We start from the raw sequence: 26,361 nt of genomic DNA on the forward strand, positions 1-26,361 counted from the left end.
ATGAAAAACACAGGGAATAATATTGAAATCAATGATAAAAACAGGGAATAATATTGAAATAAATGAAAAACACAGGGAATAATATTGAAATCAATGATAAATACAGGGAATAATATTGAAATAAATGAAAAATACAGGGAATATCATTGAAATCAATGATAAATACAGGGAATAATAATGAAATTAATTTTTAAAAACACAGATAATATCATTGAAATTAATTAGAATTACAGGGAATAACATTTAAATTAATGATAAATACAGGGAATAATATTGAAATAAATGAAAAACACAGGGAATAATATTGAAATCAATGATAAATACAGGGAATAATATTGAAATAAATGAAAAATACAGGGAATATCATTGAAATCAATGATAAATACAGGGAATAATAATGAAATTAATTTTTAAAAATACAGATAATATCATTGAAATTAATTAGAATTACAGGGAATAACATTTAAATTAATGATAAATACAGGGAATAATATTGAAATAAAGTAAAAAGTAAAGTTTGTTTTATTTAACGACGCCACTAGAGCACATTGATTTTTTATCTTATCATCGGCCATTGGACGTCAAACATATGGTCATTCTGACACTGTTTTTTTTTAGAGGAAACCCGCTGTTGCCACATAGGCTACTCTTTTATGACAGGCAGCAAGGGATCTTTTATTCGCGCTTCCCACAGGCAGGATAGCACAAACCATGGCCTTTGTTGAACCAGTTATGGATCACTGGTCGGTGCAAGTGGTTTACACCTACTCATTGAGCCTTGCGGAGCACTCACTCAGGGTTTGGAGTCGGTATCTGGATTAAAAATCCCATGCCTCGACTGGGATCCGAACCCAGTACCTACCAGCCTGTAATATTGAAATAAATGAAAAATACAGGGAATATCATTGAAATCAATGATAAATACAGGGAATAATATTGAAATAAATGAAAAATACAGGGAAAATAATTGAAATCAATGATAAATACAGGGAATAATAATGAAATTAATGAAAAACACAGGGAATAATATTGAAATCAATGATAAATACAGGGAATAATATTGAAATCAATAATACAGGGAATAATATTGAAATAAATGAAAAATACAGGGAATATCATTGAAATCAATGATAAATACAGGGAATAATAATGAAATTAATGTTTAAAAATACAGATAATATCATTGAAATTAATTAGAATTACAGGGAATAACATTTAAATTAATGAAAAATACAGGGAATAACATTAAAACTAATGAAAAATAGTGAACAGCATTGAAATGATAAAAATACTGGGAATATAACTAAAGTTAACAACAAATACATCAATATAAAATAGTATGAAGTTTATATGTTTAAAGACCTACAAGTAATTTTCAGGCAGTTTTGGCTATTACATTTTTACCAATATATTACACATTACTTTGATTTGTCAGGTATGTTTCAATGAAGTTCAGAACATAATTATTGCTGGATATGTTAAAACTGAAAAAAGTTGTACTTGAAAAACAAAAAGAATGAATTCCTGCTCTGACATTCCTGGTTAATGTTCTACAGCAGTGCTAATGTTAGCTGAAGTGGAAGGTGTGTCAGGTAACATGACGTTTAGCACTTACCTCTCCCATTGCTTCATATCTCATCTGGTTGTAAGTGTGATCATTATGCTTTGCATTGAACTGGTAACCTTCTTTAGTCTCTTTGTGCTTAAGGAAACCTGAAAGAAATAGCACACACAATTTAATTTAATAAAGACACAGCGACATATGCAAAATTACAATTAATAAGAAAAATCACAAATGTGTTAGCAAAGAGTTAAAGTTTGTTTTGTTTAACGACATCACCAGAGCACATTGATTTATTAATCATTGACTATTGGAATATCAAACATTTGGTAATTTTGACAGTCTTAATTAAAGAGGAAACCCACTAAATTTTTCCATTAGTAGTACGGGATCTTTTATATGCACCATCTCACAGACATGAAAGTACATATCCCGGCCTTTGTTATACCAGTTGTGATGCACTGGCTGGAACAAGAAATAGCCCAATTGATCACAAACTGACCATGCATCAAGCGACCACACAACAAGTGTCCATGCATCAAGCGAGTGCTTTACCACTGGGATACGTCCCGCCCCTGTGTTAGCAAAATGAGATAATCTGATGTACATTTACAAGTACACCTTTTGGAAAAAAACTGAACACAATCTGAAGAGAGGCCAAAAAGTTAATTCTGTTTTTCAGCACCAGGGGCTCTAGAATATGGTGGCCCGATGCCCGATGCCAGTGGTTTTTTGGATTCAGGCAAGTAAAAGTTACTTTGTGCGATCATGATGGCAAGTGGTCAAAAAAAAAAAACATTAGGATCGTACGAAAACAAAAGAAACATCTACAAGTCACTTCTTTCAATTTGCTATGACATACAATATTTGACTAACAAATAGTTGACAACCAGTAATCTTTGACCAATCCATGACATCAGTATACCTACCAATGTAACTTTATTCAAGTTATAAAGTGTAAATACTGAAAAAATAAGTTTCTTGTTTGCCACCATTTTGGTTTTTACACTGGAACCCAAAGATTTGTTACTCTAATATTAAAGGGACATACCCTGGTTTCAACCAGTGAAAATTAATACTAAGTTTAGTTAATCTACAAACCTGTAACATATTTGGATAAAGTCACAACTGAGTGAAACATGAATCTGTGATTTTGAAATGGTGAAATACCCTCTAAAAATTAACTAAAATTTGACTATATAACTATTACTTCTCTAACACATGTGCGTTTTAAAAAATATGAGAAATGTATTTGTGATATTAAAACACAGGGATGACCTAAAACACTTCGAATGTATGGAAATTGATAATCTAAACCATAAAATCTAAGTAAAGTATTATTTCAGTTGTCAAAAATGGCTATAATAGTAAAAAAAATATTCCTTAGTGTTTAAAAACTAGGGTATGTCCCTAGCAAGCATAATATGCAAAAAAGTAACCAGTCTTTTATTAGTTTTAAAGGTTGCATGAGACCATTTACATTTGCAAAACTTTAACTGTGTAAATTATTAATTTAATTTATAAATATCACATAAATTGCAAAAACTAAATAAATAATAAAAATAATTAAGTACACAATATTATGAAATAGATAAATTTAACAAAGTACCTATATTGACAAATTACTAATTTTTTGTGTGTGTGTTGGGGGTGGGTGGGGGAGGGGGAATGTAAGACTTAAACTGTAATACATGTAAACTTCATGTTAATAAAGGTTCTTGTTTCTTTTCTTTGGGATTTTTTTTCTCTTGGGGGGGGGGGGGGGGGGGGGAGAGGAGGAGTTCCCATTCATAAGTACATAAATATATACTCATTCATAAGTGATAAAATATTCATTTGTTTTTAATAGTGTTAGTTGTTATAATAAGTAACATGGATTATTCTTTATAACTTAGGTAGTTTTAGTGGAAACAATTATTTTACAATTTTAATAAGTAACTTTATTCTAAACTGATGAAAATTATTTGCATGTTTTTCTAAACAAACCATAAAGTATGCCTAATGAGCCTATGTGTTGTGCAAATTGACAAACTGATTAAAAATGATCTCATACACAAAATGTACGTTAAAAAGTTAATTATTTTAATTTACCGATTTTTTGTTTTATCAACAGTTAAAATTGGGTAAGTGAATTTTTCAAAATGGCCAGTGAATTTTAAAATGCTTCATGAAATAGTTTACACTAATGTCTGTTGAGATAGCCACAAGGAACAGTTGGTGTGAAAACCAATTTAATTTGCACAGCAATGCAAAATGGCAATTGCATTCATCTTTCAGTTTTACACTGGATATTGTAATTATCCGTTAATAACTAAACTTGTTGTCTGTGCACAATGCCATGCTGTACATTATTCTAAGGAAACAGTAGAACAATCCTTCACCATTCAATAAGGACTAATTCTGTTTTGATGTTAGATTTCATGGAAGGGACCCTGATGTGCAAGAAAGAACAAATGTTTTATTTAACAAGGCAACCAACACATTTTAATTATGGTTACATGTATTTGGCATCGAGCTGATGTGCAAAACCGAGGTTCGTCTTTAGTTCAAATTTATTACAAACATTAGCCATTCATGATTCTTATAATTGTAAACACTTTAATCTCTAAGGCCATTTTACATGGGTCAATTTATAAATGGGTCTATAAATATTGTTTTCATGGTATGAAATTAATGCAATGTCTTACAGATGAGATCAAATAATGGACATTATGGTACCGATAAAAACAACAGTCTAAAGTATTCCAATACCAAAACGTACAGACTACAACTATCCTTACCTTGTTCATCAAACAGACAAGACTACGACCATCCTTATACTACCAACCATCCTTACCATGTTCATCAAATGTACAGACTACAACCATCCTCACCTTGTTCATCTAACGTACAGACTACAACCATCCTTACCTTGTTCATCAAACGTACACACTACAACCATCCTTACCTTGTTCATCAAACGTACAGACTACAACCATCCTTACCTTGTTCATCAAACGTACAGACTACAACCATCCTCACCTTGTTAATCTAACGTACAGACTACAACCATCCTTACCTTGTTCATCTAACGTACAGACTACAACCATCCTCACCTTGTTCAACTAACGTACAGACTACAACCATCCTTACCTTGTTCATCAAACGTACAGACTACAACCATCCTTACCTTGTTCATCTAACGTAAAGACTACAACCATCCTCACCTTGTTCATCTAACGTACAGACTACAACCATCCTTACCTTGTTCATCTAACGTACAGACTACAACCATCCTCACCTTGTTCAACTAACGTACAGACTACAACCATCCTTACCTTGTTCATCTAACGTACAGACTACAACCATCCTCACCTTGTTCAACTAACGTACAGACTACAACCATCCTTACCTTGTTCATCTAACGTAAAGACTACAACCATCCTCACCTTGTTCATCTAACGTACAGACTACAACCATCCTCACCTTGTTCAACTAACGTACAGACTACAACCATCCTCACCTTGTTCATCTAACGTACAGACTACAACCATCCTTACCTTGTTCATCTAACGTACAGACTACAACCATCCTCACCTTGTTCAACTAACGTACAGACTACAACCATCCTTACCTTGTTCATCTAACATACAGACTACAACCATCCTTACCTTGTTCATCTGAAGTACAGCCTACAACCATCCTTACCTTGTTCATCTAACATACAGACTACGACAATCCTTACCTTGTTCATCAAATGTACAGACAGCGACCATCCATACAGACTACAATCATCCTTACCGTGTACATCAAACGTACAGACTACAACCATCCTTACCTTGTTCATCTAACGTACAGACTACAACCATCCTCACCTTGTTCATCTAACATACAGACTACAACCATCCTCACCTTGTTCATCAAACATACAGACTACATCCATCCTTACCTTGTTCATCAAAAATACAGACTACAATCATCCTTATACTACCAACCATCTTTACCTTGTTCATCTAATGTACAGGCTACAACCATCCTTTCTTTGTTCATCAAACATACAGACTACGACAATCCTTACCTTGTTCATCAAACGTACAGACTACAACCATCCTTACCTTGTTCATCAAACATACAGACTACAACCATCCTTACATTGTTCATCAAACATACAGACTACAACCATCCTCACCTTGTTAATCTAATGTACAGACTACAACCATCCTCACCTTGTTCATCTAACGTACAGACTACAACCATGTTCATCAAAAATACAGACTACAACCATCCTTATACTACCAACCATCTTTACCTTGTTCACCTAATGTACAGACTACAACCATGTTCATCAAAAATACAGACTACAACCATCCTTATACTACCAACCATCTTTACCTTGTTCATCTAATGTACAGACTACAACCATCCCTTCTTTGTTCATCAAATATACAGACTACAACCATCCTTACCTTGTTCGTCTAAAGTACAGCCTACAACCATCCTTACCTTGTTCATCAAATGTACAGACAGCGACCATCCATACAGACTATAACCATCCTTACCTTGTTCATCTAACATACAGACTACAGCCATCATTACCTTGTTCATTAAACATATAGACTACAACCATCCTTACCTTGTTCATCTAACGTACAGACTACAACCATCCTCACCTTGTTAATCTAACGTACAGACTACAACCATCCTTACCTTGTTCATCTAACGTACAGACTACAACCATCATAACCTTGTTCATCTAACGTACAGACTACAACCATCCTTACCTTGTTCATCTGAAGTACAGCCTACAACCATCCTTACCTTGTTCATCTAACATACAGACTACGACAATCCTTACCTTGTTCATCTAACATACAGACTATCACCATCCTTATCTTGTTCATCTAACATACAGACTACAACCATCCTTACCTTGTTCATCTAACATACAGATTATAACCATCCTTACCTTGTTCATCTAACATACAGACTATAACCATCCTTCCTTTGTTCATCTAACATACAGACTACAACCATCCTTATCTTGTTCATCTAACATACAGACTATAACCATCCTTCCTTTGTTCATCTAACATACAGACTACAACCATCCTTCCTTTGTTCATCTAACATACAGACTATCACCATCCTTATCTTGTTCATCTAACATACAGACTACAACCATCCTTACCTTGTTCATCTAACATACAGATTATAACCATCCTTACCTTGTTCATCTAACATACAGACTATAACCATCCTTCCTTTGTTCATCTAACATACAGACTACAACCATCCTTATCTTGTTCATCTAACATACAGACTATAACCATCCTTCCTTTGTTCATCTAACATACAGACTATAACCATCCTTCCTTTGTTCATCTAACATACAGACTACAACCATCCTTATCTTGTTCATCTAACATACAGACTATAACCATCCTTCCTTTGTTCATCAAACATACAGACTACAACCATCCTTCCTTTGTTCATCTAACATACAGACTATCACCATCCTTATCTTGTTCATCTAACATACAGACTATAACCATCCTTACTTTGTTCATCTAACATACAGACTACAACCATCCTTCCTTTGTTCATCAAACATACAGACTACAACCATCTTTACCTTGTTCATCTAATGTAGACTACGACCATCCTTATACTACCAACCATCCGTACCTTGTTCATCAAACGTACAGACCACAACCATCCTCACCTTGTTCATCAAACGTACAGATTACAACTATCCTTACCTTGTTCATCTAACATACAGACTACAACCATCATTACCTTTTTCATTAAACATATATACTATGACCATCCTTACCTTGTTCATCAAATGTACAGACAGCAACCATCCTCACCTTGTTCATCAAACGTACAGACTACAATCATCCTTACCTTGTTCTTCAAACCTACAGACCACAACCATCCTCACCTTGTTCATCAAACGTACAGACTACAACCATCCTTACCTTGTTCATCTAACATACAGACTACAATCATCATTACCTTGTTCATCTAACGTACAGACTACAATCATCCTTACCTTGTTCTTCAAACCTACAGACCACAACCATCCTCACCTTGTTCATCAAACGTACAGACTACAACCATCCTTACCTTGTTCATCTAACGTACAGACTACAACCATCCTCACCTTGTTCATCTAACGTACAGACTACAACCATCCTCACCTTGTTCATCAAACGTACAGACTACAACCATCCTCACCTTGTTCATCAAACGTACAGACTACAACCATCCTCACCTTGTTCATCAAACATATATCCAAAGCCTTCAAGCGTGTCAGGAAACTTCTCAATGGCCATTTCCTCTATGAAAGGCAAAAATAAATTTCGTAGTAGAAGTAGTAAGCTTATGAAAACACTGCAGATGGTTTAAATTACTTTGTATGATTTGTTCGAACCAACATAGTTAGGTGGACGATACATACATGTACATGTACATACATACTTTTTATCATTTAGACTGTGACAATATTTAAGGATTGTCATTTATTTATTTTAGGTTCATCAGGGTACGATAAAAACATGTACAAACTGTGTGAATTGACTAAGTTTGACTTGGGTTTTTTTTCATGAACCTAAAAGCAAATAACAAATCCTTATAATTAAATTTGGAGCATACTAATTAATAACAAAAAAATAATAAGAGTATAATATATTTATCTTGAATTCTGTACCAATATAAAGTGATGTCATCAGATGTGACATTCCTTAACAACGTCACTTTTACAATCATATAGAAATAAACAAACTTGGAATGCTCCGACCAATGAGATGCCTTTAAACTATAATGGTTATAATAAAAATTTAATTAGTTACATTTAGCATTTTCCACAATTGATTGTGGACTTCATAATCAATCACATATCGCCAAAACCTAACCCATCAATTTTTGTTTATTACATCTCATTAATACGTTACCAGCTGTCACAAACTTGTCTACATATACCTTTTTATTACCCATATGGACTCAAATATACAGGGTATTATTTTCAATCTCTGCACAGTGTACAGATTGCCTCTACAGCCACTGATTTAGCTGGCTTAAAACTCACAAAGTTTGGTTGATTGCCATGGCTGGAATGTCACTTTCAATCATATACTCTGTCAAAAAAAAACCACATAGACGAAATATTCATGGAATTATCTCTTTAAAACAAAGTGGCATAATTTCGTTATTTATGGTCGTATCACAGTCAAATTTGACATGAGTATGTGACAATGTTCTTGCTATGGACTGACGGCAGCAAACAGCGTCACACGAGGGTGCTGAAATCAGTACTTTGTGTAGCCACCAGCAGAAGCAATCACTGCGCAACATCTCCTTGGCATAGACTGAATGAGTCTCTGAATCCGGGCATGTGGAATCCAAGCCCATTCTTCCTGCAGTGCATGTGACAGTTGAGGAAGCGTCTGAGGCTCTGGGCCACGCTGGCGTACATGTCTGTCCAATTTGTCCCATAAATGTTCAATGGGGTTGAGATATGGCAATCTTGATGGCCATGGCAGCACATTAATGTTCTCATTCTGTAGGAAATCCATTGTTACACGTGCCGTATGCGGCCTGGCATTGTCCTGCTGAAAGAGTTCTCTCTGTCGATCCAAAATGGAAAGCATGTGATGGCGAAGAATTTCATCCCGGTAGCATACATCTGTCAGGTTGTCTTGTACGAACACAAGTTCACTTCTGCTGATGTATGAGATGGCTCCCCACATCATGACACTCCCTCCACCAAATCTGTCAACTTGGGCGACGCAGTTGTTGGCAAAACGTTCATTGCTGCGTCTGCAAACACGTTGTCGTCCATCACATCGCTGTAGAAGGAAACGTGAGTCGTCGCTGAACCATACTCACCGCCAGTTTCCCAAGTTCCACCCCTGTACATTTGTGCACCAGTGAACACGTAAATGTCGATGCTGACATCGCAGGATGGGGCCAACATACGGTCTCCTAGCCCATAAACCAGCTTCTCGAAGTCGGTTCCGAATGGTTTGTGCAGACACCCTTCTCAAACCAGGTATGCGTCCAGCAGTGTTTATTGCTGTAGCAGTGTTTATTGCTGTAGCAGTTCGGTGATGCAAGTGCAGAACCCAGATGTAGCGATCTTGTGCTGCAGTTGTTATGCGAGGTCTTCCAGTTCTGGGCCGGTCTTCAGCTGATTGAAACTGCTGGTACCTGTCCCAGAGATGTGGAATGGTGCTCTAATGGACGTTCATGTGGTGTGCGACTGCTGACTGCGATTCACCTAACTGGAGGCAGCCTATTGCAATGTTTCGATTCGGCAGGCTTAGTATTGGCATCTTGTAACTCGTCTGCGTCGAAATGGAAATGAGGCATCATTGCGAGCATTGCAGCTTTAAATACCCCAATCTTTTCCCCCCGAGTTTCACGTGCATTAGCCAAAATCTTACCATTTCACGCCGATTTCCTGCAATTGTCACACAATGTGCCTTAAATTTATTTTAAGGTGCATTTGGGCATGCTGTCCCCTTTCAGGAACATTAACAAACATGGTCTTTCAGCAACATTGTACAAAAAAACTATATTTTGTAAAATCAAACACTTTTCTTCTTTCCCTATCACCTATGCGTTTCTTTTTTGACAGAGTATATGTTTCCATTCATGTGTCAGATTACACATATGTTATACGATCTACGATTTACAGAAAATGTTTGACTCATTGTTTTATAAACATGAAATGGTATATTTTCATAAGCAGTGGCTTTAGGAGCATAGACAAGTAATTATTTTCTAATGCAATCACAATCGTATTATTTTGTACTGTAAACAGTTGACTTGTAAAAAGAATGTTGTTATACCATAACATCACTTACATTACATCATGCAATGCTCGTAAGATTATATGGCGTAATTTTTACATTAAAAATCAGTTAAAACTGACAATAAAGAGAATAACCATCTCGCTACGAGAAGTTACAAATTATCTGTCCCTCATGAAGGAATATTTAAAACATTCATTCACTGTGGACAGATAATTTGTAATTCCTCATAGCTCGTTTATTAATTCTCTAAATACATACCTTTATCAAAGTCATGAGGAAATTCATTATTTTCTTTTTGAAAAAAAAAGAAAAAAAAAGGAGAAGATTTAAATCATCATATTATGCACAATTACATGTCCATTGTATATACTGCATAATATTTTAGCAAATGTACCGAGAACTTCAAGACGCTAATCTTTCATTTAAAGAAATGTATAAGAGATTGTTCTCAAAAACATTAGTGTGATTGTTTTGTCAATGGTTAACTTAAGCACAGTACTGCAATTAAATTTAAGTTGTCTGTAAGCTGCATAATATCAAAATTGAACAAAAGTATTATTTTAGTCGAGCTTTCAACTTTTTTTGTTTTTGATATGACAACTTCGCTGACATTTTATGTCGTTAATACATGTATGTCACCTATTTGGATTCCGCTAAATTTTGCTAAAGATCACTAATATTTTATGATTTACAGTATGTGTAATATAAACTTTCATAAGTTAATATATATTAAAAATAAACATCATATTTACGTGTCTGCAAGCACAGTACATGAACACATGCATAAGAAAACAAGCATAATATACATGTTTATGATATATAGAATACTAAATGAGTTCCCGTGAACGAGTATAATATTTTATTTATTTCACTGCACATCAATAAACAAAAATTGGATAGAATTACTTCCCAGGACAGCATGCTTTAACCTTAATTTAATATAAACATGAAAATCAAGTTCGAATGAAATGAAACATACTGAACAAACGTTGCATTTCTATGTATCTGAATTTTAGCCAATAATAAAATATATCCCAGGATAAACTGATGACAATGAATATACAATGGCATGTACATACCTTTTCCTTTCTTAGACATGACTGATGATAACTGGAAACAAACCAAGGATCACAAACTTAAAAAGCCATACATGTACATTGTAGGTACATGACGACAGAATAACAGTTTCCTCATGATATGAATATTGTATATACTTAGTCGCTATATTGACGTTGTAGGCCGGTGTGTGACAAAGTGTCAAGTATTGCAATGTAGATGTAAACTATGATGATTGTTATTGTAATAAGTAATAAAAAGCATGTTTTATTCATGAAATGTCCATTTCAGGTATTTTTATTTTTGTAATTAACATTTTGCTGAAAGAACCTTTTTTTTTAATTAACTACATACCGTATATTTTAAGAAGCATACATCATGTATAATGCAACTTAGACTACTAAATAAGTTTTGTCCTGATTTTAACATGTTGTAGTTTTAAAAAGTGCATCAGTAAAATGTATACTTTGGCCCATCTGGGAATAAAATGCGTACGTGTAGCATAGGCTGCCAAAAAAAAAGAAGGAAAATAATTTACATAATGTAGGGTAGGCGAAGTCCCGGTAACTGTGATGCAAATAATTTACATAATGTAGGGTAGGCGAAGTCCCGGTAACTGTGATGCAAATAATTTACATAATGTAGGGTAGGCGAAGTCCCGGTAACTGTGATGCAAATAATTTACATAATGTAGGGTAGGCGAAGTCCCGGTAACTGTGATGCAAATAATTTACATAATGTAGGGTAGGCGAAGTCCCGGTAACTGTGATGCAAATAATTTACATAATGTAGGGTAGGCGAAGTCCCGGTAACTGTGATGCAAATAATTTACATAATGTAGGGTAGGCGAAGTCCCGGTAACTGTGATGCAAATAATTTACATAATGTAGGGTAGGCGAAGTCCCGGTAACTGTGATGCAAATAATTTACATAATGTAGGGTAGGCGAAGTCCCGGTAACTGTGATGCAAATATTTACATAATGTAGGGTAGGCGAAGTCCCGGTAACTGTGATGCAAATAATTTACATAATGTAGGGTAGGCGAAGTCCCGGTAACTGTGATGCAAATAATTTACATAATGTAGGGTAGGCGAAGTCCCGGTAACTGTGATGCAAATAATTTACATAATGTAGGGTAGGCGAAGTCCCGGTAACTGTGATGCAAATAATTTACATAATGTAGGGTAGGCGAAGTCCCGGTAACTGTGATGCAAATAATTTACATAATGTAGGGTAGGCGAAGTCCCGGTAACTGTGATGCAAATAATTTACATAATGTAGGGTAGGCGAAGTCCCGGTAACTGTGATGCAAATAATTTACATAATGTAGGGTAGGCGAAGTCCCGGTAACTGTGATGCAAATAATTTACATAATGTAGGGTAGGCGAAGTCCCGGTAACTGTGATGCAAATAATTTACATAATGTAGGGTAGGCGAAGTCCCGGTAACTGTGATGCAAATTTTTGGGAATAAAACACACTTTCCACTAATTATTACAAATATTCATCATAATTTACATTTAATTTCATTTATATTATTATTACTATTATTATTATTATTATTATTTTTGTTGATGATGATATTACTTTTCTTCTCGGACTACATGTATAATATTATTTTGTATTTGGATGTACATGATTTGGAGGTACATGTATATTAGGAAGAGTAACAAAATTCACACATCAAAGATTTTGTTTATATACATGTGTATGTATGTACACTATAATTATATTGTATAAACATAAAAAATATGATAATTTTAAATCATAAACCACAATATCTCAGTCATTTGTCTCATTATATAAATTTAATACATGTAGATATTAGCCTTCCAGAAATCAAACTTTGATTCAAAATGCTGCTGAATGACCAAACTACATATACTCACAACAGACAAAACAACTTACGTAATGTACTTATATACAATAAGTACATTATGTATGTTTTGTTCAGCGTGTCTGAACCTTTATTGTATATACAGGTACATGTACTTGTAAGCACAGAAATAAAATGAAATGAAAACATGTCAATGAAGAAATTGTAATTACTGAAATAATTTTTTTATTTAAAAAAGAATTTATAATGTAAAATACATTATTAATCTATTTTAAAAATTATAATAATTTTTTTTTAAATGTAATTAAAAAAAGAAATTTAAGTTAAAAATTAATTAGAAATTAAGTTTAATTTACTAAATTAACAAAAACAATTAACATGCATTGAGACGAAGATCCATATTTGCTACCATAACCATGTACAGGGGGAGTTAATTCTCATTTCTTTAATAATGATATCGGTCTAATGCAGGGTGAAATTTTGTCACCAATTTTGTATTCTTTTTATGTAAATGATATAGAAAATGCATTCATTGATAACGTGTCCGGATTATGAGCTAAAGGAACAAAGTCTATTTTTATTACTATACGCTGATGATATGGTGATTTTTTCAAAAACAGCTGAAGGTCTTCAGAAAATGTTAAACACTTTATATTACTATAATATAAAATGGGGTTTGTGTCTTAATGTTGAAAAAACTAAAATAGTAGTTTTCTGAAAGAGTGGGTGCCGATATGATTATGAAAAATGGTATTATAATGATTTGTTACTCGAGACTGTAGACCAGTTTACTTATCTCGGATTAGGTTTTAATTATAATCGTAAATTTACGCATGCAATCAATTTATTGACAGATCAGGGACGAAAAGCCATATATGCATTAAAGAGAAATACAAAAGAGTTAATGTTAAACCATAGGTCTTCTTGGTCTTTATTTGATACATACATATCAAGTATTTTGAATTATTGTGCCGAGATTTGGGGTTTTTACAAGGCAAACTTTATACAGAATTTACACATAGAATTTTGTAAGAATATTCTAAATGTTAAAAGTTCCACTACTACTATTATGTTATATTTTGAATTAGGTAGATATCCCCTTTTGTATACTCGTAAGTACCGTATGCATGGGCATACATAGGATTTTGAAAAGGGGGGTTCCAAAATAGAGGATTTTGAAAAGGGGGGTTCCAAAATAGATTGCAGAGATATTGGGCATATATTTCTATGTGGAGTAAATATAATAATGTCAGATATCAATGTCAGATATATTAAATTATAAAAAAAGCGATTTCAGGGGGGGTTCGGTCATGGTATGATAAAATATTGGTTTAAATTATTGAACACAAAGAATTGTATCTTGTACTCTGCATATGTGGAACTTAGATCAAAATGTGATACAGGTACTGTGTTCATTAGGTTTATATGAACTGTGTCATTATTGTATATGCATTTGTATGTATAACTGATGAACTGTAAATGTTCAAGGTAAATAAATGAATTGAACCCAGTTTTATTGATCTAGAAAGACTGATACAGTGACCATTAAGTACTATTAAAAAAGTAACATCTCACCTTTTGATTTGCATCAAAGTTAAATTTACATCCAAACTTACCTTCTTCTTTATTGCTTTCATGGGTGCTGCTTGTTTTGTTCTTGAATAAAGAGAAAACAAATACTTGATCAAAAATGTTACAAAAAAACCCTGTAAAGCTACTTGTTATTGTTTAATGATACCTCTGGGCTACTAATAAGAATTTTGCAAAATTAAATGTATAGCTCATGAATGTGTATTATAACTGATTTGGTTCTGCTAATATTTGCACCTATATACCAGTAGATGGATGTTCATCTTAATGCACATTTAAAAAAAAGAATTTATTAATTTTAATTTTTTTAAGCTGTCATGTAGAATTCATCATGAATCTACTGTACTGTATAAAGTTTGATCTTTAAAAAAAATGTATTTAATAAATTGAAACTAAACACCTACCAGTACTTATCCTACAGAACAAGTGTTTGTCCAATTTTACTTCTCCCAATTGTAATGTATACATTTTACTTCTCCCAATTGTAATGTATACATTTTACTTCTCCCAATTGTAATGTATACATTTTACTTCTCCCAATTGTAATGTATACATTTTACTTCTCCCAATTGTAATGTATACATTTTACTTCTCCCAATTGTAATGTATACATTTTTTCTCACCGAAATGTTTTTGTTAACGAATCAAGCAATGTTTAAGAGGTTTCTCATTAGGCAGTGAAACATCCACTTAATTAAAGCAGAACATTCAAATGTATAACAGCATTAAATTCATGAATAAATTATCATTTTGTCCATACATGTACATGTATATTATAATTTTTAGCTGACTTGTCTGGTTGGAAAATTTGTTGGAACAATTTAATTCTTCTCCATCCAGTCGTGGGATGTAGTTCAGTGGTAAAGCAATCTCTTGATGTGTGATCTGTCCAGGATTTATCCCTGTTGGTGGCCCATTTGGACTATTTCTCATTCCAGCTAGTGCACCACGACTGGTATATAAAAGGGTGTGGTATATGCTGTTCTGTCTGTGGGATGGTGCGTATAATAGATCCCATGCTACTAAGGATTCCTCTCAAAGACTTTGATATCCAATAGCCGATGATTAATAAATCAATGTGCTCTAGTGGTGCTGTTAAACAAAACAAATTTTGTAACTTTCTTCTACATCCATAACTACTGTTCTGGGCAAGTGGACAAGTCTTAATGTAGAGCCCTGCTTTGAAAAGAACAGCACGTTTCAAATAGTGGCATACCCAAAGTTAAAAATTAGTTAAAATTGTTTTTAAATGACACCACTAGAGCATATTGATTTACTAATGGTCGACTATTGGATGTCAAACATTTGGTAATTCTGATGTATTGTCTTAGAGAGAAAACCTGCTACATTTTTCCATTAGCAGCAAGGGATCTTTTATATGCACCATCCCACAGATGGGATAGCACATACCACAACCTTTAATATACCAGTCGTGGTGCACTGGCTGGAACGAGAAATAGTCCAACGTGGATCAATCACAAACCGGCCACGCACCAAGCTCCACTATTTCAAAATACACACCTTTTTCACATACTAATAATAATCAATCAGTCTGCACACTGGACATTAAAGGAAACAAGCTGTAGTGAGTACAGAAACGCAACTGACAGTTACTGTTACGTAATTTAACTGTATTTTTAACATTTTCTATATTGTATCCCATACCATACCATACCATTTGTATGTTTGATACAGCCAGTAAAAGTTATATTTTATTTGAGTAATGAAAACATTTTATTTTTATAATTTCTATAATCTCTGCTTGAAAAAACAGGGCATAAAATTAGATTTTTTCAGACAAACGATATGTCGTTCGTGTGGTTTTAGTGTTTGCACGAACAATTTTCTCCAGTGGTTCAGATACAAATGAAAAGGTTAACCGGCAACAGTAATCAAATGAGAACAATAGTCTGAATGAAAGGGGGATTTCCCGGAAGCTTTGAGCTTCCGGGTCTGAACGGAAAGACCCGATGTTCTGCGAATCCTCGATCAATCCAATCGATGCTGCAACTCAATTTTTCATCATGTTCTAATTTCCACTTTGTTATTTTAAAGTCACTTATTAAACATACTATATTCTTCGCTGTGTATGTCATATTTTAATAAATTGATTTAGCAAGGGTTGTACCTGTTTTCATTACAATACATGTTTCAGAATTAATGCATATATTTATCATAACCACACAGGTGTCAAAAAGTAAATAAATATACAGAACTTCACATACGGTTTTTTCGCTTCCTATTTATTGCATGAGTTTACTGTGTGCAAGAATATTTACCACAAGACCACGTAGCGGTCGAGTGGTATGTTCTTGCTCACAATAAACGTGTGCAATAAATAGGAAGTGAAAATAACGTATGTGAGGTTCTGTATTTATTACATACTTTACATACGTCGCCATTCTTGTTTGTATTAACTGCGAAATCATCAGAAAACCACCTTTTTTTTCTTTTCTTTTCACTAAGGGTGTCCTTTTTGTGTTTTTTCGCATTAGGTCCTGACATTTTACAACTCTATAACTAAATGCCGGGCTAAGGTGATGTCACGTTTAATAAATACTCATAAACCGCTTTAATTTCCAAACCGTGTATTGTTTTCCGCACGTAGCGAAATGATCAAAGGGAACATACGACTATGTTACTAAATGTTAATGACACTTCTAATGACAGTGCCGACTTTGTAATTGACCGCGATGTCGAGTAAAAACGGATACATTGTTTTTTTTCTCACACATGCAATGCTAGGCCCGTTCTCTTATTATTTGATTCCAAAAATAGTTATATTAGCCAAAACAAGTCAGTTTACATTTTCTGACGAGCGATTATAGTTTTTGCACGAACAATCCGTCGTTCGTGTCGATATTGGTTTTGCATAACTGACAGACGAACAACAAAATCGTGCGTGCCAAATTTTATGCCCTGAAAAAACATTTATTTGGCGCCAAACTTGTCATGGTCATTCTGTCTTTTTTGTCCAGATTTAAGTGGTCTTAACAGATAAATTACTTACTATCATTTCTTTATTCAGCAATTCCTAATAAAAAATAGAAACCTTTCATTTTGTTATGGATATCACTGCCAAATGTCGAATGGCAGAGTACTTGGGTTAGGTAAAATTACATTTCTTAAAATCTTGGAAATTAATGGATACGTTTATAGAAAGAGAATTGCTGTTTAAAAATTGACAAACTATATGAATGCACTGTCCAATTTTACAAGATTTCAAATAGGGGTGCAACTATATACTTGAACATTTGGTACACTGAACAGTGATCTGTATCGTAGTTGCATTTGTATTTGTCACTAGCTGAACAGAATACATGAATACATATTATGTAATGCTAACTGTACAATTTATGTTTCTAATTGACACTCACCAAAATGCAATACCGATTTGATTGTTTTGATAATGTGACACCGGACCCATTTTGTATTAGATCAACCGCATACACTGATCCTTTTTTTAGTGACTGGTACCCTATGCGTACCTTTATTTCACTGAAGAAATTGAAGAAGACTGCACTGGACTCTTTCTTCGTGATGTTTTCGTCACAAAAATCGAGGGTGGAAATAAAACTAATATTCAAATAATGGAGGATGTACCAACAAGATATAAGGCAGAGGACTTGACTGGGTTAAATGGCTCTTGCATGGTGGAAACACCACAGTGTGTGGGTTTTTTCACAACTAAGCCATGTATCCAAACATCTCTTATGCAGGGCTGGCTATATCCTAAAATTTCCTGCCGGGCAAGTAATTCTCAAATTTCACTTGCCCTTAAAAAAATTAACGTGTCCCAAAATGTAAGCAGTTTAAATCAAAATTAAACTGTACGTGTCAAACAATTTCACATCATGCAAAGCACTTGTAAGCTCTGTATTACTAAATATGTTTATTTCCTTTAATTTGTAAATGTAAAAAAAAAAAAATTGCTATCAGTGTGAAGGAAAATTGGAAATGAGTTTTTTTTTTAAACTTTACATAAATCCATTCACAAATTTATTACTCCAAACAATGTTACAATCCATGTCCATGTTTTGCCTTTGAGTATACTTCACAGACACTGACATGAAATACCATAATTTACAAATAAATGCCTAATTTCTTAAATGCCTTCAAAAAGGAGGGGTCAAATATGATACTCGATATAATAATCAGGGGCCTCACAAAAACACAAAGACAATGTACATGTATAGGGGATGGATGGATGGAGAGGGAGGGAGGGAGGGAGAGAGAGGGGAGGGGTTGGGGGTCAGTTATAGTTTTCTTACTTGCACAACCAATCAAAGCCTGTGAATGGCCTCGCGGTCTTGGCCAAGCTTTGAAATGGCGGATGACGCTTGCTGCACACAAAGGAATTACAAAATATTGCAAGTGTCCAAAAGGGATAAAGAGGCAGTTTGTGTTCGGAAATTTTGGTTGCCCGGCAGACGACTGAATTGTAAATTTTGCTCATCCGAGCACATTTTTACTCGTCTGGGACGAGCAGACAAGTACTTTTGGCCAGCCCTGGTATGCAGCTCAGCAATAAGTGTGCCAAGCGAGCATGCGTTCAACACTGCTGGAGATCTGATGTGATACCAGCACAAAGAGCGTGATAATTGTCCAAATGTCCATCAGAGTACTCGGGCTAGTGTGAATCCGGACAGAGCTAGCTCTGCCACTCGCCAAATTCACCAATTGCGAATTTTAAATACAACTGGCAAATTTTATTTTAATTTGGCGAAAGAACTGCATGTAATGATTAATATTTTGTTGAATAGATAATTTGGCGAAACTTTCTATAAAGCAAGAGCTAGCCCCGACACAGCTTTAGAAACATACACGAAAACAGATCAAATTAGACCAAATATGAAATTATATTATGTTAGACAGAGTACTCTGCCCTTCGAGAGCTAGATGGACTTTTATACGGTTATGATCGCTCTCTATAGCGAAAACGCAGAATGGTTGACTACCACACAACACATGACACGGTAGAAAAAGATTGCCGCTCTAAAACAAAAATTCTAAGTTTGACATTAAAAACCTTTACATTAATAATTTTCGAGTTCACCAATAATAAATATTTCACTAATACACACACTACAAGAAGAAACCTGTCAGCACCTACGTATTTAACCGGAACATTATTGAATCTGGTGCTGTCAGGTTTCTTCCTGTAGTGTGTGTATTAGTGGTTACTATGTAAAATATTCTGTTATCGGCGAAATCGAAAATGATCAGTGTAAAGGTATTTAGCATCAAACTTAGAATTTTTGTTTTATTAGAGCAGGAATCTTTGTCTATAGACTGATCTCTGAGAGTCTGGCGGCACCCTCATTTTCTATTTTGATCAATCGAGGCTTAGTTAGTTGATATATGCAGTATAATTAAAGTTTGTGCTTGCGCAGTATGATTAGAAAGAGTGCGGAAGTGAATTGGGATGGAATTCGATAGTTTATGAGCAGAATACTCTGGCTTATTATGTTACATTGTTAGCAGAGCTTCTAGATTATGGTAGCCCCACTCCCACGGCTAGTGATATTCAATGTTGGGCTAGTAAATAACTACTACTGCCATGCCCAACGGCTAGTGAAATCTTTTGGTAAAATGTTGGGAGCGGTTATAGAATCTGTCCGCCACTAATCCTTCTGTGAAAAGAGGGATTTTTTGGTGGGGATTCTTAAAAAAAGTGGGGCATGGTTTTTTGCGGAGGAAAAAGAAAGAAAATAAAATAATTTATTTAGTAAAAAAATAATAATATAAAAAAATATGGACATTAAGACTTATTGGGGGGGCCAGCCCCCCCCCCCCCCCCCCCCAGCCCCCCCCAATAAGTCTTAATGTCCATATTTTTTTATATTATAATTTATTTAGTAAAAAAATAATAATATAAAAAAATATGGACATTAAGACTTATTGGGGGGCCAGCCCCCCCCCCCCCCCCAGCCCCCCTTGCTAACCATAATCACTCTGTAGCCGTGTAGGCTATCAACACTCCTCTGTAACAATCGACCGACAAAGTTCCTAAATTAAAATAAAGTAAAACAGAAAATCACTCGACCCTATGTTCCTAAAACAAACAAAACCCTAACCGTTCCTGAAATAAAACACAAAATAACGCAAAGTTCCTAAAATAAAATAAAATAAAATGGAAATTAACTTGAGTTATTGGCTTTATTTTAGTAATCGTCAGAGTAGTTAAAATTATCGAAAATTACATATTCGTTATTTAGTGTATAGTAAATGGTTGTATTTAGGTGGCGGACATATTCTATAACCGTACCAAATGTTGCAGTTATGAGTTAAGTCTATTTTGTAAATATGAACATCCTGATCTCACCCCAACCCCCAATGTTAGTGTTTTTTAGCGCTATCTCCCTCTTTAGGTGACATATCTGATTATTACTATTATTGGTAGGACTTTCCTTTGGCACTGTCACGTAGCGTAGGCTATAATAAAAAAACATTATAAATATTTATCATAGAGTTAGGGTTAAGGTTAGGGTTAGAGTCCTTCCCTATTATTTAGTAAAATTGTATTAACTTAAACGAAAGTATGGCTAGTGGATTAAAACAAAAATTATAGAAGCCAAGAAGCCCCGTGTTAGTAGTTACTGTGTTAGTTACACACAGTTACTTTAACTCACCCACTAGCAATCTGAATTACACAATTTACAGTGATTAGACATGCAAGTAATACTTGTAGTTTAACTGTGAACTTTGTATTTGATAGTAAAACCATAAACAATATAGACTAAATGCGGAAGCAAAAATTATTTTCAATAATAAACTGGTAACTCAAAGCGCAATGTGACCAGCTGAGGTCTCACTACACAGATGTCATCTGCCACTGAAACCCATGTTAAACTGCCCAACTTCAAGCGAAGATTGCCCATAGAACGGGTTCTCGTTGGCACTAACAACATACACCATTGCGAACATACATTATATAAGCATTTATTTTCATTCCAAAATTGAGAACATTTCCGTCTCAGTTTTTTGCTATATAACCGCATCTGGCTGTAGTACCGGTCCGAACAGGTGGTTCATTAACCGATTCACTCCGGCTGTCACTTGCGCTATATACCCATGTCCCAAAAGGTCGATGCACAATATTACAAAATAACATGGGCAAAATACAGCCAGAAGGCTTACCATTAAACATACATATTGTTTTAATTCTTCCCCATTTCCTAGAAGTGAATATGTGAACCATAACATGTGTCACAATTAGGAACCGTGATCAATGAACTCTCACCCGGAAGTGATCTGTATAGTGAGACCTGAACAAAAATTAAATATTATAAGTGTAACAGTCTATAAACTAGGGGAATTCCCTTACGGTTACACTATACCAATAAAATCTTATAAGCGACAATGTTAACGTATGTGATTAATATAAAAAATACTTTCTTACACATCAGGCACGGCGGAAGCAAGTAGACATTGGAGGGGCTGACTGAGATTGAAGGCGCAAAGCAAAGTTTCTAGGGAGGTCGGGGTATGCTCCCCGTACAATTTTGAAAACTAGATCATAGTATATGTCCTGAAATGTAATTTCTTGCATTAGAACAAGTAAAATTCATCTCTGCCTTAAGATTTGTTACTACCAATAATATTTTTTATTAAAAAATTATTGGGAGCGGGGCCTAGAGCACCCCAAGCCCCAAACCCCCACCCCCTGCTCCGCCGTGTCTGGCACAGATGATTTCCCTGGGGCGTTCGTCGAATCCAGTCAATGTTCATTATTGGGATGTATTTTAATGGATTTTCGATATTAGTCATTTTACATTATTTTTATATATTTTTACATGCTGAACCTAACGTCCGATATCTAAAAAAAAGGCCTCAGAACAAGTGGCAAACATTTGGGGTCCATGTATGGCAACTTCCCCAAAACATGGCCACCTACTACTAGGACTATAGGCAGAGAGCAGAGAAATGACCTTTCAAATGGTAATACAAGCATGAAACGTTGCACAGATGATCTCTTTGTGCAGTTCTTCAAATTCAATCAATGAGCAACTTGAAATGTCAGTATGGCAGTAATTTTTCAAGATGGCCGCCATTGTTTCCCAAACATTGTCCGTTATTAGGGGGGGGGGGGGGCCCTACTTTGACCTCCAGATTTGCCACACCCACCACCAGAAGACCGTTTACCAAAACTTTTTTGTTAACATACATATGATGAGGAATACAAAAATACAGGTCTACATAAGGTCCTCTCCGGGTGGCACCTAGCTCATTCTGAAGCCGGTCTAACTCCAATTAAAACAAATGTACCCTCAGAACAAACAACTGGATTTCAACGTGGCCACTTAAAGTTACAATTTATTTATAATCCTCTCATTATAAGTCAACATGTGCAAGGGAAAAAAGCCAGTCATAAATAATAGTATGACTGTGTACACAGTATAATATTTACACGTATATTTACATTAAACAGTCATTAAGTAAACAATGTGTCATCACGGTACATCAATTCGTTGTTTAAAAACGAATCCAACTCACTTTTGCTTGTTAGATACGATTTAAATTATCTCGAAGTTATCTCTGTCTCACCGGCCTCGGTGGCGTCGTGATTAGGCCATCGATCAACAGGCTGGTAGGTACTGGGTTCGGATCCCAGTCGAGGCATGGGATTTTTAATTCAGATACCGACTTCAAACCCTGAGTGAGTGCTCCGCAAGGCTCAATGGGTAGGTGTAAACCACTTACGCCGACCAGTGATCCATAACTGGTTCAACAAAGGCCATGGTTTGTGCTATCCTGTCTGTGGGAAGCTGCTAATCGGAAAGAGTAGCCCATGAAGTGGCGACAGCGGGTTTCCTCTCAAAATCTGTGTGGTCGTTAACCATATGTCTGACGCCATATAACCGTAAATAAAAAAATGTGTTGAGTGCGTCGTTGAATAAAACATTTTTTTCTTTATCTCTGTCTCTGCCTCTCTCTCTCTCTCCTCTCTCCTCCTCTCTCTCTCCTCTCTCTCTCTCTCTCTCTCTCTCTCTCTCTCTCTCTCTCTCTCTCTCTCTCTCTCTCTCTGTGTGTGTGTGTGTGTCTCTCTCTCTCTGTCTCTCTCTGTCTCTGTCTCTCTCTCTCTCTCTCTCTCTCTCTCTCTCTCTCTCTCTCTCTCTCTCTCTCTCTCTCTCTCTCTCTCTCTCTCGCTCTCTCTCTCTCTCATTTAAGCAAAGTAACCCAAAATTGTGTATCGTGCCGTCTAAGCACGCGTATGTACAATTGTATGCACATACACACACATACACATAAACACACGCGTGCGCGAACATACACATATTTATAACTGAAAAGTGACCCTTTAACTTTAAAAGTCACCTTTTTATTTAGATGGATAAGACCCTACACTGTGCCACACACACACACACATATACACATACAGAAGAGTTATTTTATGTTAGATACGACCCTGCCCCGTTGACGTACGCCCCCCCCCCCCCACCACACCACCACCACCACCACCACCAGTAGCAGAGATACGTAAGCCTCAAACACTCTAAATAAGTGTATAGTAGCATACAATATATCTGGTATTCTATGTATCCCATTAGGCCTATACGATTATTGACCCACCCTGGCCCTGACATGTTTAACCGCCGACACGCAAGACCTCACGATCCCGCACACAATGTCACCTGGTATATGACGTGCCCTGGTTTGAAATAAAGTATTAACCAGGAACTATATCTTTAGGATCACAGTGTACATATGTGTCATTGTTCGAGTCACACTGGGTGTATTTTATAGATGGAACGCGCAGATCTATTTAGTTGTCGCGAGCTGATGGCCCGAGGAAGAGCGTCCACCCGGATTTAAGATGGTCCGGGCATGACAAAATATGGATATAGTGGCAGGCTCCATTAATACAACAGATAATACGAAAAAACGGAAATCTCTCTCTTTAGTAAATTCTTTCAAGATGTTGTTCAGGTTAGTGTCACATTTGTTTTAATAACTTTTGTTAGTGTACGGGTGGTGGTTATGTTTGTGGATATGTAGTGTGTGTGTGTGTGTGTGTGTGTGTGTGTGTGAGTGTGTCTGTGTGTATTTGTGTGTGTATGTGTGTATGTATGTGTGTCTGTCTCTCTCTGTGTGTGCGTGTGTGTATGTATGTGTCTGTGTGTGTATGTGTGTGTGTGTGTGTGTGTATGTATGTGTATGTGTGAATGTGTGTGTCTGTGTCTGTGTGTGTATGTGTGTATGCGTGTGTGTGTGTATCTGTGTATGTGTGTATGTCTGTGTGTATGTGTGTGTATATGTGTGTGTATGTGTGTGCATGTGTATGTATGTACGTGTGTATGTGTGTGTATGTATATGTATGTGTGAATGTGTGTGTGTCTGTGTCTCTGTGTGTGTGTATGTCTCTCTATGTATATGTGTGTATGTATGTATGTGTGTGTCTGTCTGTGTGTATGTAGGTGTGTGTGTCTCTCTCTCTGTGTCTGTGTGTATGTCTGCGTGTGTGTGTGTGTCTGCATGTGTGTGTTTTGTGTGTGTGTGTGCATGTGTACATTGTATTTGTGTGTATGTCTATGTGTGTGTATGTGTGAATGTGTGTGGCGTGTATATGCGTGTGTGTGTGTATGTATGTCTGTGTGTGTGCGTGTGTACGCGCGTGTGTGTTGTTTCCATTATACAGTTGTAATATATAGATGATTACTAAAGTGTATTGAGTTTTGTGAGAAAAGTTTGACGAGGTGCTCATATTGATATATAATAAACATTCCATAAATCACGGAAGGAATCATTTCGCACCTGTTTACATCTTGATTTAGATTGTAGCCAGGCATGACGCATAAATCCAGAACCATTTTTTCGTGGGGCCGGCATACTTCTTGATCTGTTTGCTTGGTCACATACGACCTCCTAAAGAGTATAATAGCGGCTTTCCGCTAAAAAGTATTGATTAAGTTTTGTTTTAAAATATAGAGTACCATCAACTATTTACCCGTGAAAAGTGCAACCAAATAATTACCTTTACTAATAGAATTTTGTTTTAATTTTTGTGTGAGAATTTATAGGCACATGCAGCTATTATAATGGACCTTTATTTGCAGCACACTGTTTGTAATATGTTATATTACTTTCGAATAACAACAAAAATAAATTAAAAATGATAAAAACACAAATTCAAAACAAAATCAAAACAAAACAAAACAAAAACACAATATACACAAAACAAATCACCCCCCCCCCCATCCCAAACAAATTAAAAATAAATAAATAATAATAATAATAATAAAATTTAAATAAATAAATAAATAAATAAAATAAAATAAAATAAACAAGCAAATAAACAAGCAAATAAAAAAAGTAAAAAAGGAAAGAAAACCCCCTACACGTCTAAAACCTTTATTCAGATTCTGAATGTTAAAAAAAACATTTATAAAATTTAACCCAGTTTATATTGTATTCAGACTTCATGTCTTTCATTATTTTAATATTATCCTATTTATAGTATATTATCCTATTCATAGTATAAATCACGATTATCAAAGCTAGTTCAGTATAGACGTGTAC

At 35.3% G+C, this 26,361-nt stretch overlaps 2 protein-coding genes across 4 annotated transcripts in view; one reads left to right on the forward strand and one right to left on the reverse strand.

Moving 5' to 3' along the window:
• Positions 1-21,609, reverse strand: part of LOC121382871 (cotranscriptional regulator FAM172A-like) — a 63,820-nt gene extending 42,211 nt beyond the window's left edge. Inside the window, exons 1-6 of one of the 2 annotated variants that reach the window (XM_041512528.1) lie at positions 21,474-21,609; positions 14,868-14,907; positions 11,439-11,469; positions 10,618-10,650; positions 7,818-7,883; positions 1,616-1,713 (exon numbers count right to left, since the gene is read on the reverse strand). In XM_041512528.1, coding sequence (XP_041368462.1) covers positions 1,616-1,713; positions 7,818-7,883; positions 10,618-10,650; positions 11,439-11,469; positions 14,868-14,907; positions 21,474-21,568 — 363 coding nt within the window. In that variant the 5' untranslated portion in view covers positions 21,569-21,609. Of the gene's footprint in view, positions 1-1,615; positions 1,714-7,817; positions 7,884-10,617; positions 10,651-11,438; positions 11,470-14,867; positions 14,908-18,329; positions 18,693-21,473 lie in introns of those variants that run through there. The other variant, XM_041512538.1, reaches the window with a different exon arrangement.
• A 2,962-nt stretch (positions 21,610-24,571) lies between these two features.
• Positions 24,572-26,361, forward strand: part of LOC121382881 (GRAM domain-containing protein 2B-like) — a 147,198-nt gene continuing 145,408 nt past the window's right edge. For both annotated transcript variants that reach the window (XM_041512558.1, XM_041512567.1), the window contains exon 1: positions 24,572-24,771. In XM_041512558.1, coding sequence (XP_041368492.1) covers positions 24,680-24,771 — 92 coding nt within the window. In that variant the 5' untranslated portion in view covers positions 24,572-24,679. The remainder of the gene's footprint in view (positions 24,772-26,361) is intronic.

Source organism: Gigantopelta aegis, chromosome 2 (genome assembly GCF_016097555.1).
Source record: "Gigantopelta aegis isolate Gae_Host chromosome 2, Gae_host_genome, whole genome shotgun sequence".
Lineage (NCBI taxonomy): Eukaryota > Metazoa > Mollusca > Gastropoda > Neomphalida > Peltospiridae > Gigantopelta > Gigantopelta aegis.